The sequence below is a fragment of the Tetranychus urticae genome, chromosome 1, assembly GCF_039701765.1.
Source record: "Tetranychus urticae isolate SD_2017Ah chromosome 1, NJAU_TeUrti_SD_1.0, whole genome shotgun sequence".
In the NCBI taxonomy this organism is placed as follows: Eukaryota; Metazoa; Arthropoda; class Arachnida; order Trombidiformes; family Tetranychidae; genus Tetranychus; species Tetranychus urticae.
In genome coordinates, this window is record NC_142958.1 from 1361451 (window position 1) to 1377559 (window position 16109).

The 16109-nt window shown below is 32.1% G+C and overlaps 3 protein-coding genes across 5 annotated transcripts in view; 2 read left to right on the forward strand and 1 right to left on the reverse strand.

Moving 5' to 3' along the window:
* LOC107368217 (pyrokinin-1 receptor-like) overlaps positions 1-9000 on the forward strand; it is a 32502-nt gene extending 23502 nt beyond the window's left edge. Inside the window, exons 2-4 of one of the 3 annotated variants that reach the window (XM_025162111.2) lie at positions 6147-6401; positions 7388-7685; positions 8474-9000. In XM_025162111.2, coding sequence (XP_025017879.2) covers positions 6147-6401; positions 7388-7455 — 323 coding nt within the window. In that variant the 3' untranslated portion in view covers positions 7456-7685; positions 8474-9000. Of the gene's footprint in view, positions 1-6146; positions 7280-7387; positions 7686-8473 lie in introns of those variants that run through there. The other 2 variants (XM_015935997.3, XM_015935995.3) reach the window with 2 other exon arrangements.
* A 1087-nt stretch (positions 9001-10087) lies between these two features.
* LOC149094330 (uncharacterized) lies at positions 10088-12499 on the reverse strand. Its single transcript, XM_089266153.1, has one exon. The coding sequence runs from the start codon at positions 12497-12499 to the stop codon at positions 10088-10090; it is 2412 nt and encodes an 803-aa protein (XP_089122279.1).
* Positions 12500-14189: 1690 nt separating this feature from the next.
* Positions 14190-15586, forward strand: LOC149094331 (uncharacterized). Its single transcript, XM_089270042.1, has 2 exons — positions 14190-14426; positions 14510-15586. Exons 1-2 carry the CDS (start codon positions 14241-14243, stop codon positions 15212-15214), a joined length of 891 nt encoding a protein of 296 aa, XP_089126168.1. The 5' UTR covers positions 14190-14240; the 3' UTR covers positions 15215-15586.
* Positions 15587-16109: the final 523 nt, after the last annotated feature.

Consider the following 16109-nt stretch of genomic DNA (forward strand, 5'->3'; position numbering starts at 1 on the left):
TTTTAGAATCTTCAGACTATTTATCAAAGTTCATGCTTTTTCATGTTGCATTCCATTTCATTATCGATACTCAACTAACAAAGATATTTATGATAATATCAACTTTGGACACTTGAATACATGTTTAGATGTAAATATTTGCACGATAATATTGCATTCCATCCTTGAATATCTATCTTTTTTTTGCAACTAAATAATATTCTTCAAGAGAATCCATTTCATTTCCGTTGAGATACGCCAAGTTTGCTGATCGATAAGGAAAAAATCTCAGGAAAGTAAAGGAATCCAATTCGACAAAGAAATCTAATATTACTGTAATCAAAATTACTTTTAACACTTATGCAAGGAAATGTAAAGTACATCGAATCCAAAAGAAAATATTGAAATTATTCAGAAAATTGTCCAAAATCAGAATAAAATTTCGACTTTGCCATTATAAGTCCTTCTGTTTTGTAGTTTGGTTTCAATCATTTGATGGAAAATAAGAGCAAGAAATGCTAAAAAGGCAGTGAAGGCAACTTACTTTGAGCTTATCCAGAATAAACGAAATCCATTCTTTGAAAGTTCAAAGCGGCCCTGAATAAAATTGAAAAAGAACAGAAGAAACATCTAAATTTCGAATCCAAATTGTGTAACTCAGTTTCCATTAATGAACATTATTCCCAGTTTTGATAGAAAAAAATTCTTTAATCAATCTTCAATTCGTTTTTTGCATGTTTCACTTGCCTTAGGCTTTCGATCCGAATGTTAACAATGTTAATTTATTTAAACTTTGTAAGCCATTCGTTCGTTGTTCATCTAAATTTAGTTGAGATGATCAGTACGTCTTACGATCGATCGACTGTTGGTTGATCTAGAGTCAGCTTAATCGATCGAAGTTCAACAACAGTTTCTGAATTCGTATTAATTCGATCTTAATTTAGTTCTTTTCAAATAGTTTCCATCTTTTTCAAATGAAACGATAAAAATATCATTTCTTATTTCTATGTGTTTGAATAGCTTTCATGATGAGTTTGAAATTCTTATTCCAATCCTTTGTTAGCTCTTTTCCTTTCTCAGGAAAATGAAATTGTTTTCTTCTTTTAGAATAAAATTGAACAGTAAATAATGTTCGTATCATAATCGTCAAAAGTAAATGTCAAGCTCTTTTAACTCTCACATGCCGCTATTTTGGATGAACCTTATTATTGAGGGAAATATTTTCTCAACCAAATAATGAGCTTTCAAAAGTTTATTTCAATTCTGGGCAATCCAACAATTTGCAAAATAAAAATTTGAATCAATCATTGACTGTTAACAGAGCAAAAAAAGTTATAACTCAACAATCCGATAAATTTTGTTATTACAGAACTTATGACATTCGAATATTCCTTTTGTAAAACTAACTGTTAAACTTATCCAAACTTATTTAAATTGTCATTTCTGAAAATTTATAAACTCGGTTTTAGCGATGATCTAGCGATTCATGTTCATACAAGTTTTCGCTTCGTTTTCTCGTGAAGAAAGAAGAGAATAATATTCATCTTTAAGTTCAGAGTTGAACATTTCCTATTTTCGTCTATAGATTTCAGAACTCTTTTGACTATTAAATAGCAAATAATTTTAGCGCATTAAATCAGCAAATCTTTCAATATTGAAATCGGTCAAAATTGACTTTTAGATTGATAAAAACAGTTCAGTGAAATGTTCTTTTCGATTTTTACAGAAAATAAAATTGCTTGGAAAAACTTTCGAACTTTTAACGAACTGTTTTGCTCGTTAAAAGCGAAAAATCATCCAATCTCCAGAATCTGAACATTTATTCTCTTCTGAAATTTTATGTCCTTTCTATCGATATTATTGTTGCTCACATTAATCGATCTGCTCAAATTGAACTCTCCGTTGGTTTCTGTTGAATATTCAATTATCGATTAGCTGAACATTTAAGATTGAATTAGCTAATGAAGAAGACAAAATTTTTCTTATTTTTCAAGCTTCACCTGCATGTCACCTGAAAGACTGATATCATTACATTGTGATGACAAGTTTGACTATCAATGAAACAATGAAAGGCAATAAAGTTTTTAATTAGTGAAAACTGGAAAAGTCGAAGTTAATTTTGATTGATCGAAATTTTTGCTTCCATTTAATATAGAACGTATTTAACCGTCAATTTCGGAATATCAATCAAGCTCACCAATTAAGTGAATAATTGAACTGTAATTTTCACCATCAATAGTTGGAATTGATTTTCTGTTGGAAATATTGCAAATGAACAATTCTATTCGCAACTTATTCAGTTGTTATTGAATCAACAAATGAAGTTCAATTAATGCCTAATGATCATGATTGATGGCGTAACGATGAGAAAGGTTCACAGGCTTGTTTTCATATCAATAACGAACTTATTATTTATTCATTTTCCGATTTTCATTTCGTTTTAATCTTAACCTTGTCCATGAGTTTGAGTCTATTTTCATTATCAACTCTTCATGAAATGATTCATTTTCATGTTGCTTTTTTATTCATTGGTAATCAATAAAATTGAAACTTTTCCCTTTATTGAACCACTAATCAAAATCATTGTTCAATTGATTACAATCGTTTAGCACCAAAAGGATTGAAGACAAATAAACCTTTTTCCAGATCATTTCATTCTCATCTTTTAACAACACTCAATGATGAGCGATCATTTACAGTGTCAGAAGTAAATCATAATGTAATCAATCAAACGAAGAGAACATAAAACAAGTGCATTTCATTATTCGACATAAAATAAGCGATAACTTTTCCAATTTATTACATTCTTCCATTGTCATCAGACCAACAATGAGCAACGAAAACATGCAATTATGAAACATTTGGACAGTTAATTTGCTAAATAATAAATCACTTGCATTTAAATAGGAATCCAGAAAAGCGAAAACGAAAAATTCTGTTCAGAAAATTGTTCGCTCTTTCAACTGCAAAAGAAATTTTAAAGCTATTAATCGATCTGCAATCGAATCTTTAATTTCATCCAAAAATTTATTCGATATTTGTTCAACTGATTTTCCATTCTGAACTTTTATAAGAATTCTCGACTTTTATCGTAAATCTTAAGAACGAAAACATTCTGAATAGAATGCCAATATTCGAAAGGAATTTTCTTTCCTTTATTTACTCTCAATAACTCAGAATCTCAATAATATTATGAATATCGGTAATGATAATGATATCATGAAATGAACATAGTTTTATGTTTCGATTTTTCCTGGTTTTCTTTTCACCTTGTGACTCTCCATTCCGTGCTTGGATGAACATTTCAACGTTTCAGTTTACCATTTCAAGTGTCATCTTGTTGAACCAATATTTTCACTCCAACGAATAACAGCTTCCCAGTCGATTCTAAATACACTTTCAATAGTTCATTCACTCATTCAATGACAAAATTGTCTTCTTTACTCTCAATGTTGATAATTATTATCTTGATATCATGGCCGATTGGATGATACTTTTTCATGATACAGTGAAAGAAGAAACCAAGAGATTCGATTGACACTTTACAAAATATTGTTATTCATTTTACCATACAATTCATTTATAATGAATATGATAGCTGAAATGATGATTATATGGAGTGAATTTTTGATAACCTAAAATCTAATAAGAATCACTCCCAGGAGAATTAGGAATTTCAGTGAATAGTGAAAAAAAGTGTAAAAAGAAAAACAAATTTCTATTATAATTCTTATTCAATTTCGTTTATTTTCTCAAAATTTACAAAGTATATTATGCTTTTACAGATAATATCAGTTATTATAACAATCAAAAAATGTAACAATTGATTACAATGAAAGAAGTAAAAATATAACTGCAAATTGAGTTTATCTATTCATATACTCTGTTAATCAACAATCATTAATAACAATATTCAATTGTTAGTTTCTTCAATGCTGGGAGTGAAAATTATTCAAACTCCCAGTTACTTGAAAAAATTGAGTTACAGTAAAAAAATGTTTATATCTCAATGTGAACATCTTTTGAAGAAACTTAATGCGCAGGTTTCGAGTTCATCAAATCAACGAATATTTCAATCGCTCAAAGCTCATCCAATTTCATCGAAATAAAAGATCAATTCAAAATCGAAAATTTCGAGAATCTGTTTTTCGAAGGACTGAGATTTGATAATTTTGCGAGAGAATTGTTTCTTTTCAATTTCTCTGTCAATCAGTTTAACCCAAATTGTTGGTGTCGATTCGAGCAATTGTTTTGTTCCAATGAGAGTTGTCGAGTTAAATGAACCAACAGAATGATCCTCGAGTGCGGCAACAATGAGTGTTTACTTAGGCCAAGGATTTTCATCAATTGATTCAGTGAGTTCAGATGATTTGATGGTTAAATATTTTGACACTTGAACAAGGCTCATTGTTATAATCTTTATTCTGAATTTCATCTTTTCTTCAGAAATGAATCTTTTTTATGTATTCATCATACTTTTATCGGACAATAAAAAGTGTAATATTAGAAGAGTTGGCGACATGAAAATTGGGACACAAATTGAATTAACCTTGTAAAGGAAAACAACTTTTGTGGTTCCTTTTTATCGTTTCATTTTTCATTATCTAATTGTTGCAACCAATCAACATCTTTATTCTCATTGTCATGATAATTCATTTAATCAACTAGAAAAAGAAGCATTGAAATTTTGTTCACTCAAACTTGTTCTTCCGTAACATTTTCTATTCGAAGACTATTCATTTTTTTTCTTTACACTTGCACCGTAATTTCATGATAATTGTTAAGATTCAGAAACTAGATTATCTTTTTTTTCTAAAGTATAAGTGTCAAGAATTTTGTTAAACACTGAAAATGGGTCAAACGGTTGAATGTTTGAAGTAAATTGAGTCAGTAATATCTTGTCAAGTGGAAAATATTTCATCACATTTTTGCTGAGAAGAAAATTTAAAGCGAAAATTTGACAACTTTTTTGTCTACCAATTTTCCCTTCCTTGATCATCAATGAACTTTCAGAATCCAACAGATAGAATCAACTCTTTGTCTTAACTTCACACTTTGCCATAAAGCAAGCAAAAAAAGGTTAACAAACAATTTAGAAATTTTTCATCGAAAAAAAGTCTAAATCAGTTTGGATTCGAAACACAATTCCATGTTTAAATTGGTTCTTGGAATGTTCATCTTTTCCGTGTTAAAGTACACAAGAAGATTGATTTGATTAACACTTTTCTTTCAATTAGGCAACTCCAGATCTAATTGCTCTGGGCTTAATTAATTTCCTTTTACCAATTAACTTCGAGTTTCCATTCAAATGTTTGGTCAGAATAAAGATTGACAATTGTCTCAAACTTGTCTCAACATTTGTTTCAACTGAACAAGACTAAGGGTGAAACCTAAACAATGAGCTGTTCTAGGTTGAGTTGAGTCTGTTTAACCTGCATATTATCAAGTGATCTGAAGATGGCAATCAATCATTTTCTTGAACAATAACGAGTAATATTTGTACTTGAATAAGGGTAAAACCAGATTATAAAGGTTTCTCTTGTTTTCCACTTTTTATCCCATTAAACCTGTAAATAACTAGATCATCTTCAAGACTTTTCATCCCAGTTTATCTGATTAAATCAGTCATTTCTTTATTTGCTATTAAACTTGTTTCTCTGTAAAATATGTCGAACTAAAGATTCACCTAAACTCGACAATTTGTTTCATTCCTTTTCCAAGAATCGTAACTGATTCAATCGGAATAAGTGAAATCCAAGAGATGAACCAAAAATTGGGTCAAAATAAAAGAGAGGAATAAAAATAGTAAAACAAATGTCGAGTCAATTAATTGGACGTATTTAGGTTATCATTATTGTGCTTGTAAACATGATTGTTCAATTGTCATTTAAAAGGCAAAAATGTTTGTACATTGAATCAACTAAAAATTGACTTTCCTCTTGAAACGAAACCATTTGAGCAACTTTATGAATAACTAATTAACTTGAAAGAATCCATTAGAGAAGAAAACAGGGAAAAAAGAAAATCATTTTAAAAATTAAATTCCATTATCAAGACTTAATAATGAATCCATTTACGTTGATGTTTAAGTTGATAATCAATGAGCATTACAATTGCAATCAGTGAATCTAATCGAAAGTTTTTTTCTCTTTTTTATCGTTTTCTAGTTGCCGTTGTTGTGGCTTTCTTCATGTGTTGGGCACCTTTTCATGCCCAAAGACTCATGGCTACATATGCATCTGGCTCGACCCAGGCCGAGATCGTTATTTATAACCTGTTAACCTACATCTCTGGGATAACTTATTACCTTAGTACAACCATCAATCCCGTTCTGTACAGTATCATGTCAATCAAGTTTCGCTCTGCATTCAAGGAAACTTTGGGCTCATGTTGTCGTAAGTCAACCTCTGACTCTGATTTGGGTAAGTTTGCACGAGGATCACGTTCATCGTCACGGTTCAATAGTACCCTTAAATCAACCCTTGGACCCGAGACTGAGATTATAATTGGCCCATCAGATTCATTTAACGGTTCCTTTACTCGTCACTAATCCAACAGTCAATCCATCACTGTCTTGTAACTCTCATTCAGTCCAACATTTTGTTGTCTTCTACGCCTTCTCCATCAACTTTCCCCATCACCATCATCATCATGTTCATGTTCATTGTTATTCCATCTCTTGTTCTTGTTCTTGATCTCTCTTCTCAATATTTTCCCATGAAAAATCTTCTTCCCTTTCAAGCATCATGAAAGGCAAGAGAAGAGAAAAAATTTTCAATGTAAATGAACAAGTGAAAGGAGTGAACACAAAAACCGAAGATCAAAGCAACAGTAAAACAAACACGAAAAAAAGTGAATAAAGACTTTCAGAATTGGATAATTGATTGAGAAATCAAATTTTATCCTGAAAAGTTCCATCCAATTAAAGTTGATATTTAGTTATTCAGAAAACTATTAGAATTGTGATAATAGAATGAAAAATAATTTACTAATTACAGATGCTAATTAGCTGACAATAATCAATTTCGAGACCAAAGTTTCCGTTGAAAGGGCAAAATTTTCAAACTGCCTCATTAGATGATAAATTGAATGATAATCAAATGTCAACATTCAACTTTTAATTTATTTGAAAATTTATTCCAAATTCAGTGTTTTCTGTGTTTTCCGTTTCATTTATATTTTGTTCCTGCAATTTTGTATTGTATTTAAAGTAATTTGTTTTGCTCACATTTCAACCTCATTTTATCCTGCTTGTAACTCTGTTATCAATGATGATCAATAAAACCCTTTGAAATTTGTTTATCGTTGTTGTCTGTTAATTGTTGTATTGTTGATGTCAAATGAAATAAATAGTCTCTTTTTTTCATGTTAAAAGTTCATCAATTTTTTCTTCTTCTTCTGATAACAGATTGCCGAAATGGAAGTGAAAATCATTCAAATATTCAACCAGATTCAACTCCAGTACACAATTGTTGATATTAACAGATTTTATTGGAGCATTTTCAGATGGAAAAACAATTAATTTGAAGGAGAACAGAAAAAAATCATGATTACAGAATGTTAAAGTTGAGATGAAAAAATGAGTTCATTTTGTTATTGTTGTACAATTGTTATTCACTCCCAGTTGTACTGGGAAGCCCAAATGTATAATAGAGTGAGAATTCCAGAAATTAACAACAAAATAACGAAGACCATTATGGTTCAAGGTAACCTTACTAATCATGTTTTGTTGTTGTAACTCTTGTTATTGTTGTTATTTTTTGTTGTCGTGTTGTTGTCTTGTTGTGTGAACCAATATTGTAAGTCAATATTATCATATAAAACCTTTGATTGTTTGAACAATCCTTGATTGTTGCCTCTCCAACACAGTCCAAGTAGCCAGGCTTTCAAAGTGGTTCCATTGTACCTTAACAAGATACAAATCATTGACTTTGACATTGACTACTGAACCCAGCTTCAAGTCTGCAATCAGACACCAAGTCAAGTCTGTTTCTTGTCCTAACAAGTGAGTCTCTCAGCATCAAAACTATGAGACTCAACTTGTTCACAATAGTCAGTCAATGGAGGTGACATTGCACTCGAAATCAGTGCCATTAGCTGCTCTTCTCAGCATCAAATGAAGCCTCACCATAAGCCTCCAGACTTGCATTGATCAAACCTCACACCTTAGTGAGAACAACTTTTTTACGAGAAAATTTCTTGTTTTTTTTTGTGTAAATCAATTAGCAATTCAAATTGAATCTTTGAAAAAATGGAAGTTTTTTCATTTCAAAAGAAATCAAATGATTGACTGAGAAATTGTTGAACTTGTTTTTTTTGTTTATCCATTCCTTTCCTATTATCATGTGATTGTTCAAGTCTAAGTTTTATAATATCTTTTGCTTCTCATGTGAAACAGTGTTTCAATCTTGAATCATTTTCTTTTTTACTGTTGCAAGTTTTTTATGTCTCCATGAAACTTGAAACATTCATCAATTTTACCTTTTACTTGCAGATTCAACTATTTAAACAAGAAAAGGAAGGATTCAATTACAAATTACTGGTAATAAGCATAAAAGCAAAAAGTATCAAATGAAATTCATGAAACAACCCGGACAAATGCAATGTAAAAAACTTCGTTTCGAACCAACCAAGCCAATGATTAATGAGAAGAGTGCACAAAAATAATACTCAGAACAAATATCATTTCTATTGTATCAATGGAAAAATGAGTAAAATTGGAACCGAAAATGGAAATAGAGGGAAAAAGAAACTAGTTTTTGGTGAAAAATTGTACTCAAAGTTATTATATTCAGTTGAACATGGAAGGAAAATCAATGTCGACTTTATTTTGATAATTGACAATGTTAATGTTGAAACAATTTCTCACCATTTTATTCAAACTTTTATCACATATTTAAACTATTCAATTATTATATCATTTGATATAAATGATCAATAATATAACATTTAAACACTGATTTTGAATGAACCACAAAATGAACAATTAATAAAAAAGCAAATACAAATTGTAATATAAAACTTGATTGCGTTTATTTTGCACAACTTAAACATCGCACAGAAATACAAGTTTGTTTCCAAGATGAACATTTGACTGAATCATTACAACTAACTAAGGTAAGTAAAGGATATTCATGTTCAGATGGATGTCACTCCAAGCGACGAGTTAATTTTCATCAATCAGTAGACATTGAGGGTTCTTAGCGACTAGCGATAGTCGCTCTTATCGCAATCTTTTCATTGCGAATATCGCCTCCTCTAGAGTTCGTCTTTAAACACTTCTGTTCGCTTTTTCAACATTAATCCAAGAAATGGAAGAAATCGAAATTCGTGGAAGCAGCTTTGCCATGGAAAACCTTTCATTCAAAATCGCTGTTATAAACTCATGACTAACATCCATGATAACTCACGACCATCTATGGACAACTCTTTATCATTAATTGCCGAGCTGGAAAACGTAAAATTATTGCCTTCAAATGTCAATTTTTTTCGGAATTACTTTTCTTATTTCACAAGTTAGCTTGACAGTTTTGTGATTTCGGTTCAACAGCTTCATTAGATGTGATTTGACTCAGTCCGAGCTAAGGAAATGTCTCGACTTTGATGGCCGTTGTTTAGGTAATGGCTTAAGCGATGATTGCCTATCAAAAGCTAATTCACTTACATAACAGACATGACTTTGTTAACGTTCTTAACATTGTTTCAGTTGCTTATTAACATGATCTTCATTATTGTTGTTTTTGCTATAAATATTCATACCCGGGTTGAAATCAAAAGCATGTCATTTGTATGGGCATGAGTTTAACGCTATCATATTTGAACTTTTGAGTACTTATTATAAGGCCATGCCTTAGCAACATACATTTATAAAATTTACATGATAATTGAATGGAAAAGTAGTTATGGCCATATTAATTGATTTATAAAATCTTGACAAAGCAATGCAAGTTCCTTCGCATTTCTAGTAAGATTTTTTTCTTACTAAGATAATTCTTTCTTTCGAGATTAAATGTTGAACAAAATAAACCTTCACTTGGCCATAGCAATACCAGTGTAATAATTTAGCGTTGAACGGTTAGGAAAGATTTTATTTGTATTTATTCAAGATTCAATCATGTTCATAAGCAGATTCAAATGGTGTACCCCAAAAAAGATTACTTTCTTCTGATTCATTGATTACAATGGCCTTGCCATGAATATCACTAATTAAAATCAAATCGGCTTGTTCAGTGAGTCTCAATTTGTTGAACAATGATGTATCTTTAGCAATATTTACTATTGATTTCAAATGGCTTGATCTTACTGCATTCAGACCAACAAATAAACCATGATGATCAATTACATTCATTTTTTGAAAATACACCAAGACCTCATCATGGCCTTTGTTAGTAATGCAGGCTGGAACCCTGATGAAAAGGTTGATTTTACCATATTTTCTGGCATTCATCTGATCCGTATAGTAGAAATAGTAACTTGAGCTATCACGGCGGTAGCTGTATTTCAATGAATGGAACATTATCCTCCCTTTTTTGACACGAGAATATAATTCGTAAATGTTTTCATTCTGTCTCCCATACTTTCTGAGTAATTTCCGAGATAATACTGTGTCCATGGTATGTCCTTTCAGTGGTTCACCAATGATTGTTGTTGGCAGATTGAAAATTGTCAAATTACTGGGGCTTGATGGAGGGAAATCAAGTCCTTGTAGCGTAATTTGTGAGGAGCTTGAAGATAAATTTATTGATTTTTTTATCACGTATGTTTTCACAATTTGATTGATTTGTCCTCTACTGCCATGGAATGAGCTTTTCAATCTATAAATATTATTCTCATAAACAAAAGCTGAGCTATGAACTAAGCATCCTTGTTGCCTTACTTGATCTGGAATATGAGTAAGCAGATGAAAGTTGAATTTCATTTCTCGCTCACTGTACTTGTGTTGAAATGCGAGTATGAAATATCGTATGAGTTCTTCAGCTTTATACACATTTTCACTTGGTATTTCATCAGTCAAGAGTAATCGCAATGATATTGACAAGGCCATGATAAGGATGAAACACGGTCCATCCAAGACGTTCTTAAGAAGAGGTAACAAATAACATAGGAATGTCTTGCACTCATGAGCTTTCCAGTAAGATAGCTCTGACAATTTCCGGAACTTGCGAGAAAACTCATGAGGTAGTTTTACAGTGTTGGATATTTTATCGATTTTTGTGACTACATTCCCTTCACAAAATGGTTTCATTGACATCAATGTCTTGAAAACGCCCTCCAACCAACAGTGCATGTAATCAATCGGAACTTGATCTGGAAATGTTATGTGATTTGTAAGGATTGAAGTCCCTTTAACGCCCATACAATGTCCATGGTCATTCCGTGCAGCTTGCGAACCGTTCGTGAGATAGAAATTATGATCTTTCTTTTGGTATTGAACGTTAGTTGACAATGGATAAGTCATAACATTACCACCACGATTAGTTGTCATCGATTTCCCTGGAATCAAACAATATGGACAACCGTAGTAACCATTAAACTGCACAATATTCATGCTTTTCGGCTTTGCTACCGAATCCATGACAATGAGTCCTATTTTAATCATCGTTGAAATCTGTTCTCCATTAATCATGACTCTTCCATGCTGCGCAAATCTTTCGAGTTCATCTAATAATGATTTTCTCCACAATTCGTCATGATTTACCTTACAAGGGCCCCACCAAACACCTGCCAACATAACATTATCAGATAGATACCTCCTATGAGGGGGTAATTCAGCAATAACATAAGAAATCGGAGTCACAGTTGTTTTATTAGACTTCACCATGGAAGCATCATCGATATTTAGAATCAGTGTCAAATTTATCCCTCCATTGTTATCGACCGACTCCCAAATCTTCTCATACTGTTTGCTAAAGATGAAATCACCAATACATTTCTTCGTTGGTCCTTGATATGGCCATAGGTACTCTTTATTAATAGCGATAATGTATTCAATGGATGACTTCAAGTCAAAAATGAATAATTTTCCAACATCATTTGAACAGCAAATAGTTCCTTTAGAGAATAAACTCTGTTGATTACTACAAAGGAAATATTCATTTGTAGCGATGGAATTGGATGGGTCAGATTCTTTTAGAAAGACACTATGAGATGGTAAAATGATGTTACGATGAGATAATTTCATCATGAGTTCATAAATTTGCTTGCTTGTAGAAGCACTAAGATTCGATTGATAGAAAACTTTCGCTATCTCTAGCAATATGGTTGAAAGATTGCCATTGGAGTTCCATGCTTGATCCACGTGTTCTTGTGAAAAATTGTCATTATCTTGTAAGTCTCCAACTAAGGGTATTTCAAGATCACTTTCATCACTAGAATTAATTTCAATGTCACTTTGGCTGTTATTCAAGCCATCAAACTGATTTTGATTGGTTAAACTAGAAGATGAAGAATCGTGTTGGGGGACAAAAAACTCACAATTACTTGAAAGATTACTTCTACGGTTATAAGAAAATCCGAACATGATTTTTTTAGGTAACTTATTTAAATGTGTAATGAGGTATTTAAATGAAAATTGTTTCATCTTGTGCCATACTGTCTGAGAATGGCTAGTGCTGCCTCTTCCATTGGACCTGATTTCTCCATTGAGATTGATGGTATGTACTTAACATTGTCTTAATGGTTTTTCATCAAATTTTAATTCATATGTTTTTTAAGCTGGCCATGTTGTGGTCAAACAAGTCGATGCTGAAGATTCTTTCAAGATATTGGCAGCAAAATTCTTCACTTGTTCGCGTATCGAGATCAGTGATTCAATTACAAGCGAGAAAGTATATGATGATCCAGATGGAACAACAACAAAGTATAAAATTGTGTTTTATTCAAGCTTAAGTGGTTGTAAAATTAAATTACGATCATTGACGGATGGACCATTAGTGATGGCGAGGCCCACAAAATCAGTAGGATTATCTAAATCCCGAGAGTTGCGGAATATTGAAGGCGCAAGAAATATTGCAGCTAACAGTGTTCAGACAAATTTAGATTTGACTGAAATAACTAGTGGTTTCAATACAATCAAGCGTTTGATTGAATTGTCAAATAACAGGATGGAAAAATTGTTGAAAGATATGTGCCAAAGACTTGATAATTTGGAAGAAAAGTCATTGGGGAACCATGTCATGGCCATGAAGGATAATAATCTGTCGATTACTGACATGGCCATGCAGGCTATGAACAACTGTAGATCTAACCCTAAAGTGAGTTTGATATGTTTTTATTATGATATATTATTCATGTATGAACTTTATGTTAAATACAGTGGCGAAAGAAGATAAAAGAAATGAACCTTGAAAGTTTGACTAATGAGCAAACCGACCAAGTAAAAAGAGTTCTTTTATCAGGCAACAAATTTCCATCAAAAATGGCAATATCTCTTGCAAAAATAATCTTCGGCGATTTACTTAAAACTCATCTTCTTGGTGAGAAAGGGAAGCCGAGGAGAGGGGCTCGAGACGGGGAGAGAACTCAAACAATACCAATTTCGTTGGAAGATTCATTGAGGGGTAAGATATTTAATATACTATAACCATGCCATGGACTTAGACTGATTTTCATGCTATCACACAGATATCTTGTTAAATTTTGATGATGAACTTTTCACTGAACAGCCAGGATGGGATCTTTTGATAAGGGGCCCAATAAATCAATCTGGGCGTGAAATCAAAAGAAAAAGAAACAAAAAACAGTTAAGTGAAACCGAGTCTGAATCAGATAACAGTCCGGTGTCGAAGAGACAAAAAGTGGCCAACTCTAAAGCTGATTTATTAGGTGATGAAGATGAAAATGTTTTGCCTGAATCAGAAAATCAGTCCGATGGCCATACCATGATTGCATAAGAGGATCTGTAAATTTTAATGTTCATTTTGAATTCGAAAAAACCGCATTTCACTTTATTATGAGGAAATGGCCCCGAATTCAGTTTGAAGCGTGTTTCTCAAGCGTTGAGACAATTATTTTTGGTTTATTTTTTGTGGATACTTATTATTTTGTTGAATTTTGATTTAATTATTTTGTGAACTTCTTTGAAATGGAATTTCCTGATGATTCAGAGATTTATGGAGCTATTTGTAATGAAGGTAAGTTTTTAAAGATTTTTAACATGGTAATACCATGGAAATTACTAATTCTCATTTTTACTTTTAGCGTCTGGAGATGCTTTTCGGCAAGAGAACAAATTCGCCAATATTGAACAAAGATTGAATAATATGGAAATTATTCTCCGAGATATTATACAAAGAATTAATTCAATGGAAAAAATTCTTGGCGTTGGTTCAAAAAACAATCCCATTTTAGCCAACAAGGATTTTCCTGAAGAATGGAGCCTACGTACTGAATATGACTATGTGAATTTCATTAAGACAAAGATATCACATTTACGGAATAATTTTGAGGTAAGTCTTAGCCATGGCCATGATAATATTCCGCAAGAGTTTCAATTTAAATATCTATAAATATGATTCTATTTCAAATTTAGTGGCGTTCTGTTTTCGCTGGCTTTCATATGGATGGATTGACTGATAAACAAAAGTACAAGATTGAGAATATTTTAACCAAAGAGAAAGGAGAGATTAAGGTTTCGAGAATTGTTAATACGATCGCTGTTGAGTTGATTGGCGTTGAAAACATTAAAAACTACTTGATTGGCGTTCATGGAGCTAAAGTCAAGCAAGGCCATGACAAACGACCGGCTCTACCATTGGATCAGGAAAATAGACTCAGAACTTTCTTTTCTTTCATTGATAAAGTTTTTATTTCCCCAAATGGATGGGAATATTTGGTGCGAAAGCCAGTAAACCAGATGGGAAGGGAATTTCATAGCGGTAAGCGCAAAGCCAATACAGAAAGCCAAAGTTCTGCTCAATCTGCTTTGATGGATTCATACTTTCAAAGACAACCTTCTGTTCATGGACAAGAGAAAAGGGCTTTAACATCTTCTTCTGTGTCTAATAATTTTGACAATAACTCAAGCGTTAATAAAAGAACACCGGATTTATCTGAAAAACGAAAATCCCTTGACATGGCCACGGGCACAAATCAAACAAGATTTGGCATCGAAAGAACCAATTCCTCTCCAAGCAGACATATATACGATTTTTTAAACTTTTCTTCTCGAAGACCCTCCAACTCTTCACATTTATCAGAAGGAGGTGAACAACAATCAGAAAGATGTTTTATTTGAAAGAATTGATTCATGGGCAACCTAAATATTCCATTTTATAAATTTGAAACTTGTTCAACATGGCCATGGATAGTTTCCAAATATCTCTATATGTTATTATCTGAATTTTTTTGAATCTCGTTACTAAATTGACATTATTTTTATAAATTCTTACTTGTTCCTAGTCAGCTTTACAAAGCAAAAACCAATAAGTTCATGACTAAAAAATGTTATTATTCAATAAATATTTTTCTATGACAATAGATGTTCCATTAATACTTCTTACAGTCTCATTGAAATGAAATTGTGGGTTTGAAGACAACCTGCGTTCATTTCATTACTCTGTTACTTGCGAAATATAAGTATGGTCATAACATGGTAATTCGTGAAACGTAGTCTTTCCTCCATGCAATCTTACTGTTATCTTACGATAATACACAAGGTTTAAATGCTGTAATTTTGATGTTTTCGCGTGAAATCTTCATAATACGCCAGCTTGATTTGTTAAAGCTGAAGACAGGATATGACGAAAAGCCAACTCTGTTCAAGTCATGGTTATGGTGTGTTACTTGTGTCTAAACTGTGAGTTCGTATGAATAATGTACCATAATCATATCAATTTTTTACTGAATATGTGTTAATTACTCACATTTCCCATATATGTATCATTGTGAACTGTTAGTAGACATAAACTATTGTTTTAATAAGAATCAAAAGTGGCTGAATCATGGTCTTGTACATGGGCTTACTAGCCTTATATCCGAATTTGAGCGTGTATTTGAAGCCAAATACATGCTATGGCTCTACTGAATACCCGCTGCAATATCATATCATGGAAATATTCCATGCCCACTGCAATATCATGCTAAATTTTCAACCCGGGTATAAACCCGTAAGAATAAGTTTAATTGTGAGT

What these genes read in the sequence shown, in the direction of transcription:
- LOC149094330 (XM_089266153.1), bottom strand. Translation starts at nt 12,499, where the DNA reads ATGTTCGGATTTTCTTATAACCGTAGAAGTAATCTTTCAAGTAATTGT.
- LOC149094331 (XM_089270042.1), top strand. Translation starts at nt 14,241, where the DNA reads ATGGAAATTATTCTCCGAGATATTATACAAAGAATTAATTCAATGGAA. An exon ending in ATTTACGGAATAATTTTGAG is followed by an intron (nt 14,427 to 14,509) that starts GTAAGTCTTAGC and finishes TTTCAAATTTAG; the next exon opens with TGGCGTTCTGTTTTCGCTGG.